Here is a 17348-nt window from a genome sequence, read left to right as displayed (position 1 = left end):
GGGGGGACACGGCTTTGAGGCTGTGGTACCGTTTGCCGGACAGCATCAGCTGAAACTGAAAGTTTGTGATTGGGGTGGTTGGGGTCTTTGCTGACACACTGTGCGTTGTATATATTCTGGATGGAGGGAAGCTCACATCCACTGATATTTGGGCTGTCCTCAGGACCCTCTGCAGCGGTGATGTTGATGGGGTCTAGTCTTTCTCCCCTCTCCTGTAGTCCACGACCAGCTTCTTGGACTTGTCATCGTTGAGAGAGAGGTCGTGCCAGGTGGTCAACCTCACTCCATCGTCGTTGTCGATGATTAGGCCTATCACTGTTGTGTTATCGACAAACATAATCATCATAATATGATACAGTATAACATTGTTCACAACACAACACAGTGCAGATACAACATACTACCAAGTACACAACACAGTACAGATACAACAAACTACCGTCTAGTACACAGCACAACACAGTACAAATACAAAATACTACCATATAGTACACACCACAGTACATATACAACAAACTACCATATAATACAGAACACAACACAGCACAGATACAACATACTACCATATAATACACAACACAACACAGTACATATACAACATACTACCATGTAATACACAACACAACACAGTACATATACAACATACTACCATATAGTACACAACACAGCACAGACATAACATACGGTATCATATAGTACACAACACAATACAGGACATATACAACAGAGTATCATATAGTACACAACACAGCACAGATACAACATAGTATCATATAGTACACAACACAACACAGATACAGCGCATACTACCATATAATATAATACTACAGCATGCCAGTGTGTCACAATACAACACAGTGCAACTAACACAGCGGTGACATGTTGTAACCTTCATAATACTCACAATCCCCTCCACTCTGTTCATGATTAACCCTCTTGGAGGCTTGACTTTGACGATTACAGATTGTTATTTGTGCAGAACTTGTCACACATTTTTCACATTCCTCCCCTGGAGAGGGAGGAGCTTCTCTGTACTTCGTTGAGTGTGTGATATAATGCGTCAAACCACTTACGTTGCACTATGTGGTAACTTGACACCTTTATCTTCAGCTACACAGAAAGCTATTGACGAATATATACGAATATATACGCTGCCGACTTGGAGATCCTGGTAAATATCGATAGGAGCTTGTTGCTGATTTGCATATTTATAGATTCTTACATTCTCAATGAGGGTAAAGGTGTAGAGATGTTGCTAAGATATTTTCAGTCGTTTTATTTTATTTTACATTAAAATTCAAGATTCAAGAAAATATCAAGGATTAAACACAAAAAAGTCAAGACTTATTTCCATTGTGGTCCTTGGTCTCAGACAGATAATCAATACAAAACATGACCACAAATATAACAATATGACAAACTACATAGACATGTCAATTGTAAGTGCAGTACAAACATAGCCACAGACAACAATGTATCAGACATTTTCAAATCTAGTTTTTAACATTGTTGAGGAGCCGTGATTTAACTTTTTTTCTTAAAATTGTGTCGGCTACTAATGCGTGAAGGTAGCAAATTCCAATTGGGTTTAAAATACATCTGGACGGGATGTTTAAATTGTATTCAGGATATTGTGCCTACGCTGTATGAACACATGTGTGGGCATTATAGTTGTGTACAGTTAAGTATTCTTAGCTATTTCACATAGTGGATTATTGTATAAGAGCTTGTCTTATATAGTTTGTCTCATACTAAACTAAACTAAACTAAACAGACAAATGAACTCTCGTCTTGTCTCTATTTCTTTCTTCATGCGTCGATCTGTTCTATTACTCCTCTATGCGAGTAGAAGTCGGGGTATCTGCGTTCGCCAGACGTGACCCAGAGGACCTTGATCTTGCCGGACGAGGTGTCCAGGAAGAGAGGCCTGTTTGAGAAGGAGCAGCGGGCAGCAGCTCCTCTGAGCCCCGGGGTCCCCAGACAGGTACCAGAACACTACGGCCCCAGGTCTCACTCCCATCCCACCCGCTACTCCACCTGCCGCTACTGTAGGTCCCCCAATTTGAGCCTGTGATGTGGGACTGGATTGTCCCGATTCCGTAAGTTCCCGACGAATAGGGAACTCTTTGGTTCCGGACAGAATTTCGTTCTGATCAAGAAAATATCACGTAAAAATGTACAGATATATATACAGCTTTGTGTAGCTTTGTGTTCTGAATTTGTGTTCTGAATTCATTCGATAACATCACGTTTGCTGATTCATAGCTTATCATGGAAAACACTATGCTTCATTAGCATGTAACTCAACTCAGGAAATGTCAAGACTGTTTTTAAACATAATGTGTTCATCTAAAAGTATTTTATAAGGTACCGTTTCAAAAGACACAAACACATACTTTGCTGAATTTGTCTATATTCTTCACAAGGGTTCCCACGGGGTCTTAAAAAGTCTCACAAACTTTTAAATATAATAATCAGAATGTTAGGCCTTAAAAATCTTAAGAAGGTCTTAAATATGATTTTGATAGGTCTTAAAAATTGATTGGATTTGTACGTTACTTCTCTGTACATTATTTAACTGTGTTTGGGGGAAATGTCTGGGCTGCAAAGTAAGCAGTATGGTAGTTAAAAAGATTAAATATTAAGATTAAACTGGAATTGAAGAAGTCTTTATTCGTAGCACACATTGCAATGTAGTCATGCAGCGACACACACATGCGATGGGTGACACATAGGAACACACACATGCATTTATATTTGGGTCGCTGATGAAATTTCACCTCTGTGCTTGACCATCCCATTGTCCAAGGGCAGCCGGGAGCAGACATGGGGTGTGGCATGGGGCTTGAATCTGTTCTGCATGTTTTTTAATTGGGTTTATCTCTCAGTATGGCACAGTGAATTCTGATTGTTTCCCCTCGCCATCAGGAATTCCGGAACTTTGCCTCAGGGATGTCGGACCGGATCAACAAGTGGATGAACAAGACCAACCAGCCTGGGTCTTCCTTCAGCCCACGGTCAGTAGTTCAAAGGTCAAGTCAAGTTCAAGTTCTTTATTTGTCAAATACACGACAATACATGGGGCATGGCAGGTAATGAAATGATTGTGTTTTGAGCTCAGACTCAACAGTGCACATCAATGAATACAAGAATGGTAACAATAGTAGTAGTAGTAAGATAAAATGAAATAAAATATAAAATGAGGTAAGATAAAATAGTCAATATTTGCAGAAAGTGTCTTGTGTGTAGTGTACTGTATGTGCATGTTAAGGTGTAGGGTGCGTGTGTGTCTGTGTGTCCAGTAACAATAACAATAAGCGTGCGTGCGTGCGTGTGTGACCCCTCTACCCATACAGTATACTTGTGTTCCACCTACTCTAGCAGCTAGGGGGCAGTAGCACCCTTTATTGCCACCAACCTGTCATCCTGAGGTTACAGTACGTCTTGGCCAACATGTGTCTCACTGTAGAGCTGCTGATCTGTGATCAGTTTCGCCTTTCAGGTGAGCAGAAGTGATTAGCCAACCAATTGATTGATTGAAAACTTTATTAACAGATTGCGGAATGGGTACAATACAATACGGCTCAATACACACAACTGCCAAGAGGATGCAGACCAGAAAAAGACTGTTGTCTTGTTTAAATCGGGGTCCTCCATTTTCAATTCATCAAGACATTTATGACATACAAGACATACAAATATACAGGACCCGATTAGAGCTCTCAGATAAACACTCGCCCTGTAAGGCAGAAGGGCGTCCTAACTAGAAGTGAATGTTGTTTATGACCGCATGCCATCAGGTGGGTTCCTCACTGGGAAAGAGGAGCCTTTGGCTTCATAGAGACTGTAATTATCTCCTATCTGAGTTGGGAAACGTTTTCCTTTCCTGCGCCGGAGGATTAATGATGTAACGATACCTTGACCAGTGTAACCAGCATCATCAGTAACAACCAACAGCTGGAACATTAATATCGGAGCTTTGTGTTCTGAATTCCGAATCATTCTACGGTGTGACATCACGTTTGCTGATTCATAGTTCATCATGGAAAACACGATGCTGTCACTCAGATTTCAAGGCTGTTTTTAAACAGAACTTATTCATCTAAAAGTATTCAATTAAGGTACCGTTTCTAAAGACACTAACACATACTTTGGTGAATTGGTCTATTGTCTTTATGAGGGTTCCCGCTGGGTCTTAAACAGTCTTACATTTAATTATCAGAATTTTAAGCCTGACAATTTTAAGCCCCCCCCCTTCCCCAATCAAGCTAAGAAACTTACAATGAAACATACATATGTACGTAGTGTTTAGATGTACCTAGATGTTTTTCTATGATGCATTTAATCACTAGCCTATTATAGAATATATATATATATATATATATATATATATATATATATATATATATATATATATATATATATATATACACACACACACACACATATATAAGCACATTTTTCATCAAGGTATTTGTAAGAGGCCACTCTTTCAATTTAGACAAGTAGCTTCTAATGTCAAGATAGTGGGATCAGCTGCTTCAGAGCGAGAACGAGTGAAGATCATATATTTGTAATCATATACACTGCTAGATAATAAGTGGGCTTGAGAAGCACTCATGATATCTTACATATTTCTTATTATCTGCACGTTCTCCGCACTTTCTCCAGATCTAACTGGTCCTACAGTTTTTGCACTACATGTTTTGCACACAGCACATTCATAACTAATCTATTAATGTATTGTATTCTACTATACCCCACCTATTACCTACAATTATACCTAACTATTAGGATGATGGCTGGGTATACACAAAGTGGCCAGAGATGTGGCTATACTCTGCATGCCTGTGTATAATGTACCTTACTACATTACTGACTGATCTATTAATACATTAATAGATGAGTTATGAAGGTGTAATGACACTGTTATTTCTCATTAATAGATGAGTAATGAATGCATATAAGCAATTAAGTGTCCAGTTAATGTAAATTGTTACTGGACAGACTTTTGTGGAAAATGTCCTTTTTGTGAGCAATTTTGACCCATAGGAATGAATGACCAATGACTGTGGCAGCTGGTTTTTCAGCATTCTTTAGAATTTTTCTAACTTGTCACAGCTCGTTCAATTTCCACTTTCTGCAATTATTTCACATCAAATAACTTTAAACTATTTGTCAACTTTCTCACTAAAAAGGTATTTTGTTAAATTGCATGTTTAAATCTCCCAGGATTGGCATTTGTTTGACATACACACAAATTTGGTGTACATAGTTTTGACAAGTCCATGACCATGACAGAGGAGGCCATCATTTTCATCAGATTTCTACTTTCATTGGTCTATGTCTATGATAACCAGTCCTTTCTTAAGCCATGCCCCTATGCACAAGCCACACCCTTCCATATCTCATGAACTGTTTGTCGTAGAGCAGGAGTTGGCAACCTTTTTGACATGAAGTGCAGTTTGAAATGTTCTTGTTAACTAGTGTGGCATATCAACAATATTCCATCCATATAGGCTACATGCATCTTAACAGCATTTTAAAGACACATTTCCTCTCATAATCAGGTCTTTTTAATGATCAGTTTTACATTATTACACCATTATTATTATTATTATTAACCATTTATTATTATTGTTGTTTCAACCCTAAATCTGAGTTGGGGGGGGGGGGGAGCGATGGAGACAAACAGCTACATACAGTGCAACCATTTCACTCGCATTTGCCCATTAATTTGAGCGAAAAACAGACGAGGAGAAAGAGGAATCCGGCGAGGGGCACAAGTTTTAACTGAGGCGGCTAACGTTAATATGACGGCACTCACGTTACCAAGCTAATGTCTAGCAGACATGACGTAGCTCACGTTACCAAGCAATCATACGCAAAGTTCAGCACCACATACAAGGTGGACAGCTCCCCTAGCCCTACACTCACATACGCACACCCTCACACACGCACACAAAGCACAGGCAGCTAGAAAGATAGAAAGAGAGTCTTTATGGAAAGATCTCCAATAAAATAAGGTTGTTTCTCAGTCTCTAAAAACACATCAATCCCAGGTAAGTGCATACATACCGGATCTCCTCTCTGGTAAAAAAGAATACCCTGAAGACTCTAGCAGGAGCACTCATTCAAGGGTACTACGACTATGCTTGCACCTCATGGTACCAAAGCACCTCAAAGGCACTAAAAAACAAATTACAAACATCTCAAAACAAGCTAGTCAGACTACTGCTTGACCTGACTCCTAGAACCCACCTCACCCCTGCCCACTTTGACAACCTAGGATGGCTTAGAGTAGACGACAGAGTACAGCAACTTGCAATGGGCCTGGTCTACAAGATACACTACGCGACCAAGGTACCCATGTACATGTCAAAATACTTCCCAAAGGTCAGTGAATACCACGATCACAACACCAGAGGGAGCTCCACAAATCATGTAAAACCCAGATTCGGCTCAAACAAGGGACTAAACACGTTTCGCAATTATGCCACATCAATGTGGAACGCCCTACCTAAAGCTGTAAAGGAATGTGAATCACTACCCACTTTCAAAAACACTCTCAAAAAACACCTACGTGAGACTGCAATTCGAAACTGGCCCCTACAAATGTCCTAACCTAGTTGTACAGAAAATGACCAAGTAAGGCTTTGTCAGTATTCCAATGTACAGTGTAAAATGTGTGTGTGTCCCCTACCCAACCCCCCCCCCCCCCCCCCTCACCTCAATGTACAGCCTTCACCACCCAACCCCACCCCACCCACCCAACCTCCTCCAATGTACAGTTTCTACGCCAAATGTATATACACTCTTTTTCTGGACACTTTTGTATCACAAACAGTACTGTATTTGCAAATCTGATATGTCATAAATGTATAGATGTAGCAGTACTGTCTATCTGTATGTCATGTATGTCATATATGTTATGATGAATTGAAAATGGGGGACCCTGATGTAAACAAGATGAAAGTCTTTCTCTGGTCTGCATCCCCTTAACAATTGTATGTATTGAGCTGTACTGTACTGTACCCATTCTGCAATCTGTTAATACACTTTTCAATCAATCAATCAATCAATCATGTGTGCATGCATGAACATGCCACATATATGCGCATATGCTATATGCATAGAGGCATATGCACATTCAAGTTCAAGTTCACATGCAAACCTGTGTGTAGGAAAATAAACAGCTGCCTACCAGTCATTGTGATCCCTGGCCCTGTTTTGCTTTGCTGAGCTCCGTTATCTGGGGGCTGTAGTTGGCCACTTTAAGACAGCTGAACTTCTCCGGTACAGATGTCCAGCAGGAGACGATGTAGGTTCCGTGATCTTTCACTGCCGTGGTTTCTTGTTGTCTGCGTAGCTCTGCAAACTTGGCCACCCACAGCGTTGAACTCTTCAGCTCGATCAGCTGCATTTCTATGTCCTGTGTATCCAACCAGTCTATTCGAGATACATCCAATTCATGTCCATCAAAGCTGTCTGGCTTGATCAAGAAAGAGAACATGGGTCCATACTTCTGAAAGTCCCCAAATCGTCTTATGAACTCCGAAACATGTCAAAAACAGTCTGCCCTGCACCTCGCAGTCGGAGATTGAGCTCGATGAGGTGTCCCGTAATATCTGTGAGAAACATCAGCACTTCCCATCCTCGAGTTCTGGGTAGTCTTGGCCTTTTTCAGCCAGGAAGGCCTTGATGGCATCAAAGCAGCCGACAAACCTCTCCAAAACGTTTCTGCAGCTTAGCCACCTAACCGCAGAGTAGAGCGGGACATCTTTGTATGCGGATTCCGTTTCCTCCAGAGGGGCCTGGAACTGTCTTTGCCACCGTAGCCATAACCTCATTAAGAACATTTTCCAAACATAAAGCACACACAGCATGGTCCTTCTGACAAACAAAGCCATACTCTTCTGTCTATGAGTTCTGGAATGCCCGAACTTCCTTTACTTTAGCTTTCTTAGCTAGCGGGGTTGCCATCATGACATCTACAACTATACATTACCATGGGAAATGCAAGCGGGAGGCCATAGGCTACCTTCAATCAAACAAAACTTTTTTTTAAAGCGTGCAACAGCCAATGGCTATTCAAGAGATGATTTGACATGCTAGCTGTAACGTTTGGGTCTTTTACTCTCTCTAGGAGTAAAAGCTCCTAGCGACACCCTGGAGTATTTCACCCTCTCTATTCTTCCAGGTTGTCCTGATTGCTGATTGATGCATGCTGTGTGTTTGACTCTCTTTATAATGGTCTTGTGTTTATTCTCTCATTTGTCAGTTCTTCATCTAACGTTACCGTGAGTAGCTGTCTACGGAAAGTAGTGTCGCTCCAGGCCTGGAGGATACGGCTGCCGTGTTTTTGATTTATCGTTTAATTATTATTTAGTTTGTTTTTCTTTTGTATAATGCCAGTATCGCTCTTGATGTTTCAAAAATAAAAGGAAACACTGTTTTGGTGAGAAGAGCAACTACAGTCTCCGCACCTTTCTTCTGTACTGCATTTGGGTTCAACACACCTACCTGAGTCGTAACAGCTAGCTGTCATAGGGGTGTGCAAAAAAGTCGACTTACAAATTTCAACAAGATAACAGTCCAGTGCAAAATATGAAAAGCGAAGTTTGAAAGTAATTTTTTTTTGTGCCAATGAAAATGCTGCCACGTGCCAATGGTGGCACGTGTGCCTAGGGTTGTCGACCCCTGCTGTAGACCAAACAGAGAACAAATTATGAGCACAAGTAATGTGAAAGTAGGTCTATTGACCAGTAGGGGGTGCTACCGGCCCCAGCTGGCTCCAGCTAAATTGACACCACAATACCACAGATTGTTTGTCTCGAAAGGTTGTACAAGTATGCCACATTTCTGAATTCTATAAAGTGCACAATATGGGATTTTTCTTGTACAAATCCTAGACTAGAAACAAACCGCGGGCCTGAATATCCTCAGGCTATATCTCTATTTTCTTGCAGGTTGAGTATGAGTATGATGGCCCTCTGACAGTTTTCTCAAACAAAATAATTGGTGTGCTCAACTCAAATGTCTTCAGAGTAGACTGGGTGCCAACCAAGAATCACAAAACAGAGTTGTCAACACTCACCGATAAGAATGTCATGTTTTTTTATTATTCAGCGCACAGCAGCAGTGCTCACGGACGCGTTTCAGCCCTAGGCCTTCCTCAGCGTGAGACTATTGTGGGTGTAACCCATAATATTAACCAGCAGCCAGGAATCTATGCAGTGAATAACAAACAGCTGATACAAATCATCAAAATACCATCCCCATTATACAGTAAGTAAGTCAAATTATAATAATAACAGTCATAATAATAAGACAATTCAAATAATCCCATTCTGACACTGCAAAAACCAATGAACAAACCAATTGATTCATACATTAATAATAAAGAGTGCATGTGTGCACATTATGTAAATACATCACATGCAGAGCCTGCGTAGAGAATACAATTACATATACATCAAAACATCATCAAAAGAGAATATTTAGTGAGAAAAACAGCAGTAAGATAAAAATGTATAACAAATGTATTATAGGCTAATAGGGCTGACCCCTATTAATTGATTAGTCGACTAATCGGTCGAAAGGAAGTCGACCAATAGTCGACTAACGGCATATTTTGGCCAATCCTAGCCGACCATCCAAATCCTTAGTCGGGGACAGCCCTATAGGCTAATCAGACTAGTAACCAATTATTTTACATACTAACAACAAACAAATGCATGTAGGCCTACATCCATATATCTAATCATGTGCATAACCCTCGTAAAAAATACAAACACACATCAATGTGTCTCACACATCAATCATCTCTGTACTCGTAAATTCTTCACCTAAGCCCCCAGGATACTCAGTCTGTAAGTAATGTATCCAATAGGCCTCAACAGTGGCCCAACCGCTTCCATACCCACCAACCACAGCCTACAGATGCCGTGCCCTTCCAAAGCCTAGGGCTGAAACCCTGCCGCCGAAACCACCACTGTGTGTTACATAAAATAATATGATCATATAATCGTATTTGTTGACGACTCAATCTCAGTCTCTCTCCATTGCATTCCTCCTTAGGACCTGAGAAAAGTTGACATCACCGGTAAGAAGAGCCTGTTTGAGAGCAGAGAAGAGGACGACGTGCCAAAGACAAGCCCTGGCAAGATCTAGAGGTGACGTGCAGTCGATGCCCAGTATACTGTTATTCTAATGGGACTGTGACTCTGCAACCTCAGGGGAAACAGACTGTTATTCTAATGGGACTGTGACTCTGCAACCTCAGGGGAAACAGACTGTTATTCTAATGGGACTGTGACTCTGCAACCTCAGGGGAAACAGACTGTTATTCTAATGGGACTGTTACTCTGCAACCTCAGGGGAAACAGACTGTTATTCTAATGTACTGTGACTCTGCAACCTCAGGGGAAACAGACTGTTATTCTAATGGGACTGTGACTCTGCAACCTCAGGGGAAACAGACTGTTATTCTAATGGGACTGTGACTCTGCAACCTCAGGGGAAACAGACTGTTATTCTAATGTACTGTGGCTCTGCAACCTCAGGGGAAACAGACTGTTATTCTAATGTACTGTGACTCTGCAACCTCAGGGGAAACAGACTGTTATTCTAATGGGACTGTGACTCTGTAACCTCAGGCGAAACAGACTGTTATTCTAATGGGACTGTTACTCTGCAACCTCAGGGGAAACAGACTTTTATTCTAATGTACTGTGACTCTGCAACCTCAGGCAAAACAGACTGTTATTCTAATGGGACTGTGACTCTGCAACCTCAGGGGAAACAGACTGTTATTCTAATGTACTGTGACTCTGCAACCTCAGGGGAAACAGACTGTTATTCTAATGTACTGTGACTCTGCAACCTCAGGCAAAACAGACTGTTATTCTAATGGGACTGTGACTCTGCAACCTCAGGGGAAACAGACTGTTATTCTAATGGGACTGTGCCTCTGCAACCTCAGGGGAAACAGACTGTTATTCTAATGTACTGTAACTCTGCAACCTCAGGGGAAACAGACTGTTATTCTAATGGGACTGTGACTGCAACCTCAGGGGAAACAGACTGTTATTCTAATGGGACTGTGACTCTGCAACCTCAGAGGAAACAGACTGTTATTCTAATGTACTGTGACTCTGCAACCTCAGGGGAAACAGACTGTTATTCTAATGGGACTGTGATTCTGCAACCTCAGGGGAAACAGACTGTTATTCTAATGGGACTGTGACTCTGCAACCTCAGGGGAAACAGACTGTTATTCTAATGGGACTGTTACTCTGCAACCTCAGGGGAAACAGACTGTTATTCTAATGTACTGTGACTCTGCAACCTCAGGGGAAACAGACTGTTATTCTAATGGGACTGTGACTCTGCAACCTCAGGGGAAACAGACTGTTATTCTAATGGGACTGTGACTCTGCAACCTCAGGGGAAACAGACTGTTATTCTAATGTACTGTGGCTCTGCAACCTCAGGGGAAACAGACTGTTATTCTAATGTACTGTGACTCTGCAACCTCAGGGGAAACAGACTGTTATTCTAATGGGACTGTGACTCTGTAACCTCAGGCGAAACAGACTGTTATTCTAATGGGACTGTGACTCTGCAACCTCAGGGGAAACAGACTGTTATTCTAATGGGACTGTGACTCTGCAACCTCAGGGGAAACAGACTGTTATTCTAATGGGACTGTGACTCTGCAACCTCAGGGGAAACAGACTGTTATTCTAATGGGACTGTGACTCTGCAACCTCAGGGGAAACAGACTGTTATTCTAATGGGACTGTGACTCTGCAACCTCAGGGGAAACAGACTGTTATTCTAATGTACTGTGACTGCAACCTCAGGGGAAACAGACTGTTATTCTAATGGGACTGTGACTCTGCAACCTCAGAGGAAACAGACTGTTATTCTAATGTACTGTGACTCTGCAACCTCAGGGGAAACAGACTGTTATTCTAATGGGACTGTGATTCTGCAACCTCAGGGGAAACAGACTGTTATTCTAATGGGACTGTGACTCTGCAACCTCAGGGGAAACAGACTGTTATTCTAATGGGACTGTTACTCTGCAACCTCAGGGGAAACAGACTGTTATTCTAATGTACTGTGACTCTGCAACCTCAGGGGAAACAGACTGTTATTCTAATGGGACTGTGACTCTGCAACCTCAGGGGAAACAGACTGTTATTCTAATGGGACTGTGACTCTGCAACCTCAGGGGAAACAGACTGTTATTCTAATGTACTGTGGCTCTGCAACCTCAGGGGAAACAGACTGTTATTCTAATGTACTGTGACTCTGCAACCTCAGGGGAAACAGACTGTTATTCTAATGGGACTGTGACTCTGTAACCTCAGGCGAAACAGACTGTTATTCTAATGGGACTGTTACTCTGCAACCTCAGGGGAAACAGACTTTTATTCTAATGTACTGTGACTCTGCAACCTCAGGCAAAACAGACTGTTATTCTAATGGGACTGTGACTCTGCAACCTCAGGGGAAACAGACTGTTATTCTAATGTACTGTGACTCTGCAACCTCAGGGGAAACAGACTGTTATTCTAATGTACTGTGACTCTGCAACCTCAGGCAAAACAGACTGTTATTCTAATGGGACTGTGACTCTGCAACCTCAGGGGAAACAGACTGTTATTCTAATGGGACTGTGCCTCTGCAACCTCAGGGGAAACAGACTGTTATTCTAATGTACTGTAACTCTGCAACCTCAGGGGAAACAGACTGTTATTCTAATGGGACTGTGACTCTGCAACCTCAGGGGAAACAGACTGTTATTCTAATGTACTGTGACTCTGCAACCTCAGGGGAAACAGACTGTTATTCTAATGGGACTGTGACTCTGCAACCTCAGGGGAAACAGACTGTTATTCTAATGCAGTGGTTCTCAAACCTTTTACACCAAGTACCACCTGAGAACATAGCTGGCTCTCCAAGTACCACCATATGACCGGCGTTAAAATACAGTCTATTCAGCTATGCACAGTTCACGCAGGAGGCAAATGTATTCCTAATACCATTATTTATTGTTAACTTTTGTCAGACACAGCCACAATGTACAAAGGGATAGCACTAGAACTAGCAAACGCTTCCACACAACTCATACAATGCAAGGGGCATTGAGAGCATAATAACTAACATTCTCACATAGCAAGTGAGAAAATTAAGAACAACTGTATTTCAGCAAATGTACTTAATTCTCTCTCTATCTCTCTCTCTCTCTCTCACACACAGCAAGCAATTGTCCGTCATTCTCTCTCTCTCACACACACACACACACACACACACACACACACACACACACACACACACACACACACACACACACACACACACACACACACACACACATTTTGTTACAAAAACTTAATTTCCTGCATTCTGGTGCAGGAATTTTTGAATTTTTACCCTTTAAATGCCAGTGTTTGTGATAGGCATCACAAATTATTGTAAAAAAGAAAAGAAAACACATATTCAATACATTTTTGAATGTTTACCCTTTAAATGCCAGTTTGTGTGATGGCATCACAAATTATTGTTAAAAAAAACACAAAAAAAGTAAAATATTTTCAATATATCAAATGCAAAGTACATTTTTCTGGGGGGGATTATTACAGGCTAGGCATGTGTCAATGATTAGCAGCAACACATATTTTGATGGATTTTTTGTAATGTCAGATTTAACACCAACTCTTTTCAGAAAAGTGGGAGTACTTCATTTTTTATCTGACATTACAAAAAAAATCTAAAAATAAATGGTTATGATCAGGGCTGAAGTTGAATTAAAGATGTATGACTGTTTAGACTGCATTACTCTCTGTCACAGTGATCTCCTGGTTGTTCCCCACTTAGGTTATCTAACTATCGCGCCGCCGCAACCAGAAACACTGGCCTGGCCTGCTTCTAAGTTCAGTGGCCTGACAAAAAAAAAAAAAAAAATCTTTTTTGCTTTTTTGTAAATGTTTTCAAGTACCACCAGCAGTACCACCAAGTACCACTAGTGGTACGCGTACCACAGTTTGAGAACCACTGTTCTAATGTACTGTGACTCTGCAACCTCAGGGGAAACAGACTGTTATTCTAATGGGACTGTGACTCTGCAATCTCAGGGGAAACAGACTGTTATTCTAATGGGACTGTGACTCTGCAACCTCAGGGGAAACAGACTGTTATTCTAATGTACTGTGACTCTGCAACCTCAGGGGAAACAGACTGTTATTCTAATGTACTGTGACTCTGCAACCTCAGGCGAAACAGACTGTTATTCTAATGGGACTGTGACTCTGCAACCTCAGGGGAAACAGACTGTTATTCTAATGGGACTGTGACTCTGCAACCTCAGGGGAAACAGACTGTTATTCTAATGTACTGTGACTCTGCAACCTCAGGGGAAACATACTGTTATTCTAATGGGACTGTGACTCTGCAACCTCAGGTGAAACAGACTGTTATTCTAATGGGACTGTGACTCTGCAACCTCAGGGGAAACAGACTGTTATTCTAATGTACTGTGACTCTGCAACCTCAGGCAAAACAGACTGTTATTCTAATGGGACTGTGACTCTGCAACCTCAGGGGAAACAGACTGTTATTCTAATGTACTGTGACTCTGCAACCTCAGGGGAAACAGACTGTTATTCTAATGGGACTGTGACTCTGCAACCTCAGGGGAAACAGACTAAAACCGCTTTCACATAAAGATAATATAAGATGATCCTTTATTAATCCCCTTGGGGAAATCCGGGTGTCAAAGCAGCATGGGGGGGATACAGGGTGGGGGATACAGAGCTTCACAGTCCTATACAGTCCAGTATCTATATACACTATAGATACTAGGGGTGTAATGGTACACAAAAACCACGGTTCGGTATGTACCTCGGTTTTGAAGTCACGGTTCGGTACGGGTTTTTGGTACAGTGGGGGAACGTTTGGCTTTCCATGTTCCACTCAGGGGTGATGTAGTGTGCAGTAACTAATTGTACTTGTAGGGCTGTCAACAAATATTCTATATTGAAATTAATAATCGAGTTTTGAATTAAATTCTGCATGCAAAAAAAGGTTCTGTCTTTGGCTGAATGTGCTCTTCATTCTGGCTAGCTCCTCGTAGAGGGGGTGAGAGGGGACTCACATTGGTTTCACTAGTTCAAATGAACGGAAGCAACTAAATAAAACATTTTGTCTTTCAGGGTTTTTTATGACTTGAAGACGAAAGACGAGAGGAGAGACGGACGCCAATGGACTGACTGTTTCTTCCTGCTTTTTCACGTTTCGTTTTACACTGTCAGCGTTGCACAGGAGAGCAAAGGGGCTAGGATAGGGGAGGAGAAGAGAGGAGGGTGAGGAGAGGAGAGGGGAGGAGAGGTGAGGGGAGGAGAGGAGAGGAGAGCAGAGGGGAGGAGAGGGGAGGGGAGGAGAGCAAAGGAGAGGGGAGGAGAGCAGAGGAGAGGGGAGGAGAGCAGAGGGGAGCAGAGGGGAGGAGGGGAGGAGAGCAAAGGAGAGGGGAGGAGAGCAGAGGAGAGGGGAGGAGAGCAAAGGAGAGGGGAGGAGAGCAAAAGAGAGGGGAGGAGAGCAGAGGAGAGGAGTAGGGTAGAGGATATGTTGCTCCGGAAGACTTGTCGCGTTTAACCCTTTCACTACCACACTGCAAAGGGTTAATGCTTTCACTACCACACTACAGAAGGTTAACCCCTTCACTACCACACTACAGACGGTTAACCCCTTCACTACCACACAGGGTGAAAAGGTTAAAGCCCAACTTGCAGGTTAAACCCTACTCTTCAAGTATGGGTAGTTTACATCATTGGTATCTAATTTAATTATTTTTTTTCCCCATTTGACGCCGGAAATGCCACTCCGAAAGGGGTAAAAAGGTCCACGCACGAATAACATGCACGCGCGAATCAAAAAAGCTTATCAGAGCTATCAGGGCCATGACGTCACTCGAGGCAACTTTCCCTACTTCTGATCCACTACAAGGAGTTTTGACGAGTGCAGAAAGATATTTCCTTGATCCAAATGGACGCCTTACAAGACGCAAATGGGTTTAATCGTCGGGAGACTTTGATGGACCAGCTACAACTGGTTGAAACAAGGTAGTTATAATGTTTTTAATGTCGTAAAAAAAGAACTACATTTACCACTAGGCAGCCTGTTGTTCAGTACAGCAGCGCTACTGGTCTGTGGGCTGTCGCCTTATCCCCGGGTCATAGTATCAAGCTGGCTATATGGCTCTGGCTAACGTTACCCTGCTAACGTTAGCATTATGGCTACTGTCGTGCATGTAAAAGAGTTTTGGGAACGAATAAAATGTGTAGGTCCTCTTCTCAGACCTGTAAGGCAAAGCACTGCTGCACACATCCTGCCGGCTAGCAAGCTATGCGCCCCGGCATGTTGATACGATAGTAGCCCCTTTAGCTGCACTCGGTGCATCAGTGACGATAGCTATGAGCTAACTAACGCTACAAGCTCAAACACCTTATAACTACTACTATTGTCGTGTCCATAAGTTCCTTGGCAGAATACTTGTGATAACAAAGGTATACAAAGAGGAGAGAACCATTTTAAATCGGGTGATGTTATGAGTTTTGGCTACCAAGCTAAGCTAAGCTACGTTAGCTAACTTAGCTAGCTTCTAACGGTGTATACACAATATGTACAACGACACAATGATTTTCATTAGTACAAATATGGTAACATGGTTGTGGCTTTTACAAATAGTGGTTAGCTTTAGAGATGGATGGCTATGATCACGGAGCAATAGTGTTGTTAGGTGAAACAGATACATTCTCATTCATTACTCCTCGGTAGTAGTAGCAAGGCTCTCTGCCTGCCACTAGCTGTGTGTGACTCTCAGACTCTCTGTGTGTGTGTGAAACTCTCAGGTGCCCTGCACCTGCCGTGACGACATAATTTCGATTACACGTGCACGTTATGAACCATTGATTAAAATATCCACGTGCGTGGTGATTGTGTTGGGCAGACAACATTTTTGATAAAAACGCTAAAACGCTGCTGGTCAATTTCAATATTTTTTTTTCTTCTTCATGAAAGTCACTGTTGGCCTAGTCCACATTGTTTATTGAACAAAAATACAACCTGCAAGTTGGCCTTTAACCGTGTGTAGTGTGGTAGTGAAAAGGTTAACCTTCTGTAGTGTGGTAGTGAAAGGGTTAAAGTGATTATATTATATTTAGCATGTTGTTTGTTTCTTTTGAGTGTTTTTTTAATGTCACGCGAGATATGAAAATGGTGTTTAAATGTGAGGTGAAATAAATGGAAAAAAACACCATGGATGTGAGTGGAGAACAGAG

General features: G+C 42.0%; 1 protein-coding gene across 1 annotated transcript in view; it reads left to right on the top strand.

Moving 5' to 3' along the window:
• lad1 (ladinin) overlaps positions 1-15348 on the top strand; it is a 58879-nt gene extending 43531 nt beyond the window's left edge. Inside the window, exons 11-15 of the mRNA XM_084333519.1 lie at positions 1850-1984; positions 2929-3017; positions 8282-8300; positions 10081-10175; positions 15225-15348. Of these exons, the coding sequence (XP_084189645.1) occupies positions 1850-1984; positions 2929-3017; positions 8282-8300; positions 10081-10173 (336 nt within the window). The 3' untranslated portion in view covers positions 10174-10175; positions 15225-15348. The remainder of the gene's footprint in view (positions 1-1849; positions 1985-2928; positions 3018-8281; positions 8301-10080; positions 10176-15224) is intronic.
• Positions 15349-17348: the final 2000 nt, after the last annotated feature.

This window comes from Notolepis coatsorum (genome assembly GCF_963971535.1).
Source record: "Notolepis coatsorum genome assembly, chromosome: 17".
In the NCBI taxonomy this organism is placed as follows: domain Eukaryota; kingdom Metazoa; phylum Chordata; class Actinopteri; order Aulopiformes; family Paralepididae; genus Notolepis; species Notolepis coatsorum.
The sequence above is the reverse complement of the archived record's forward strand: the minus strand, read 5'-3'. Positions and strand labels throughout refer to the sequence as shown.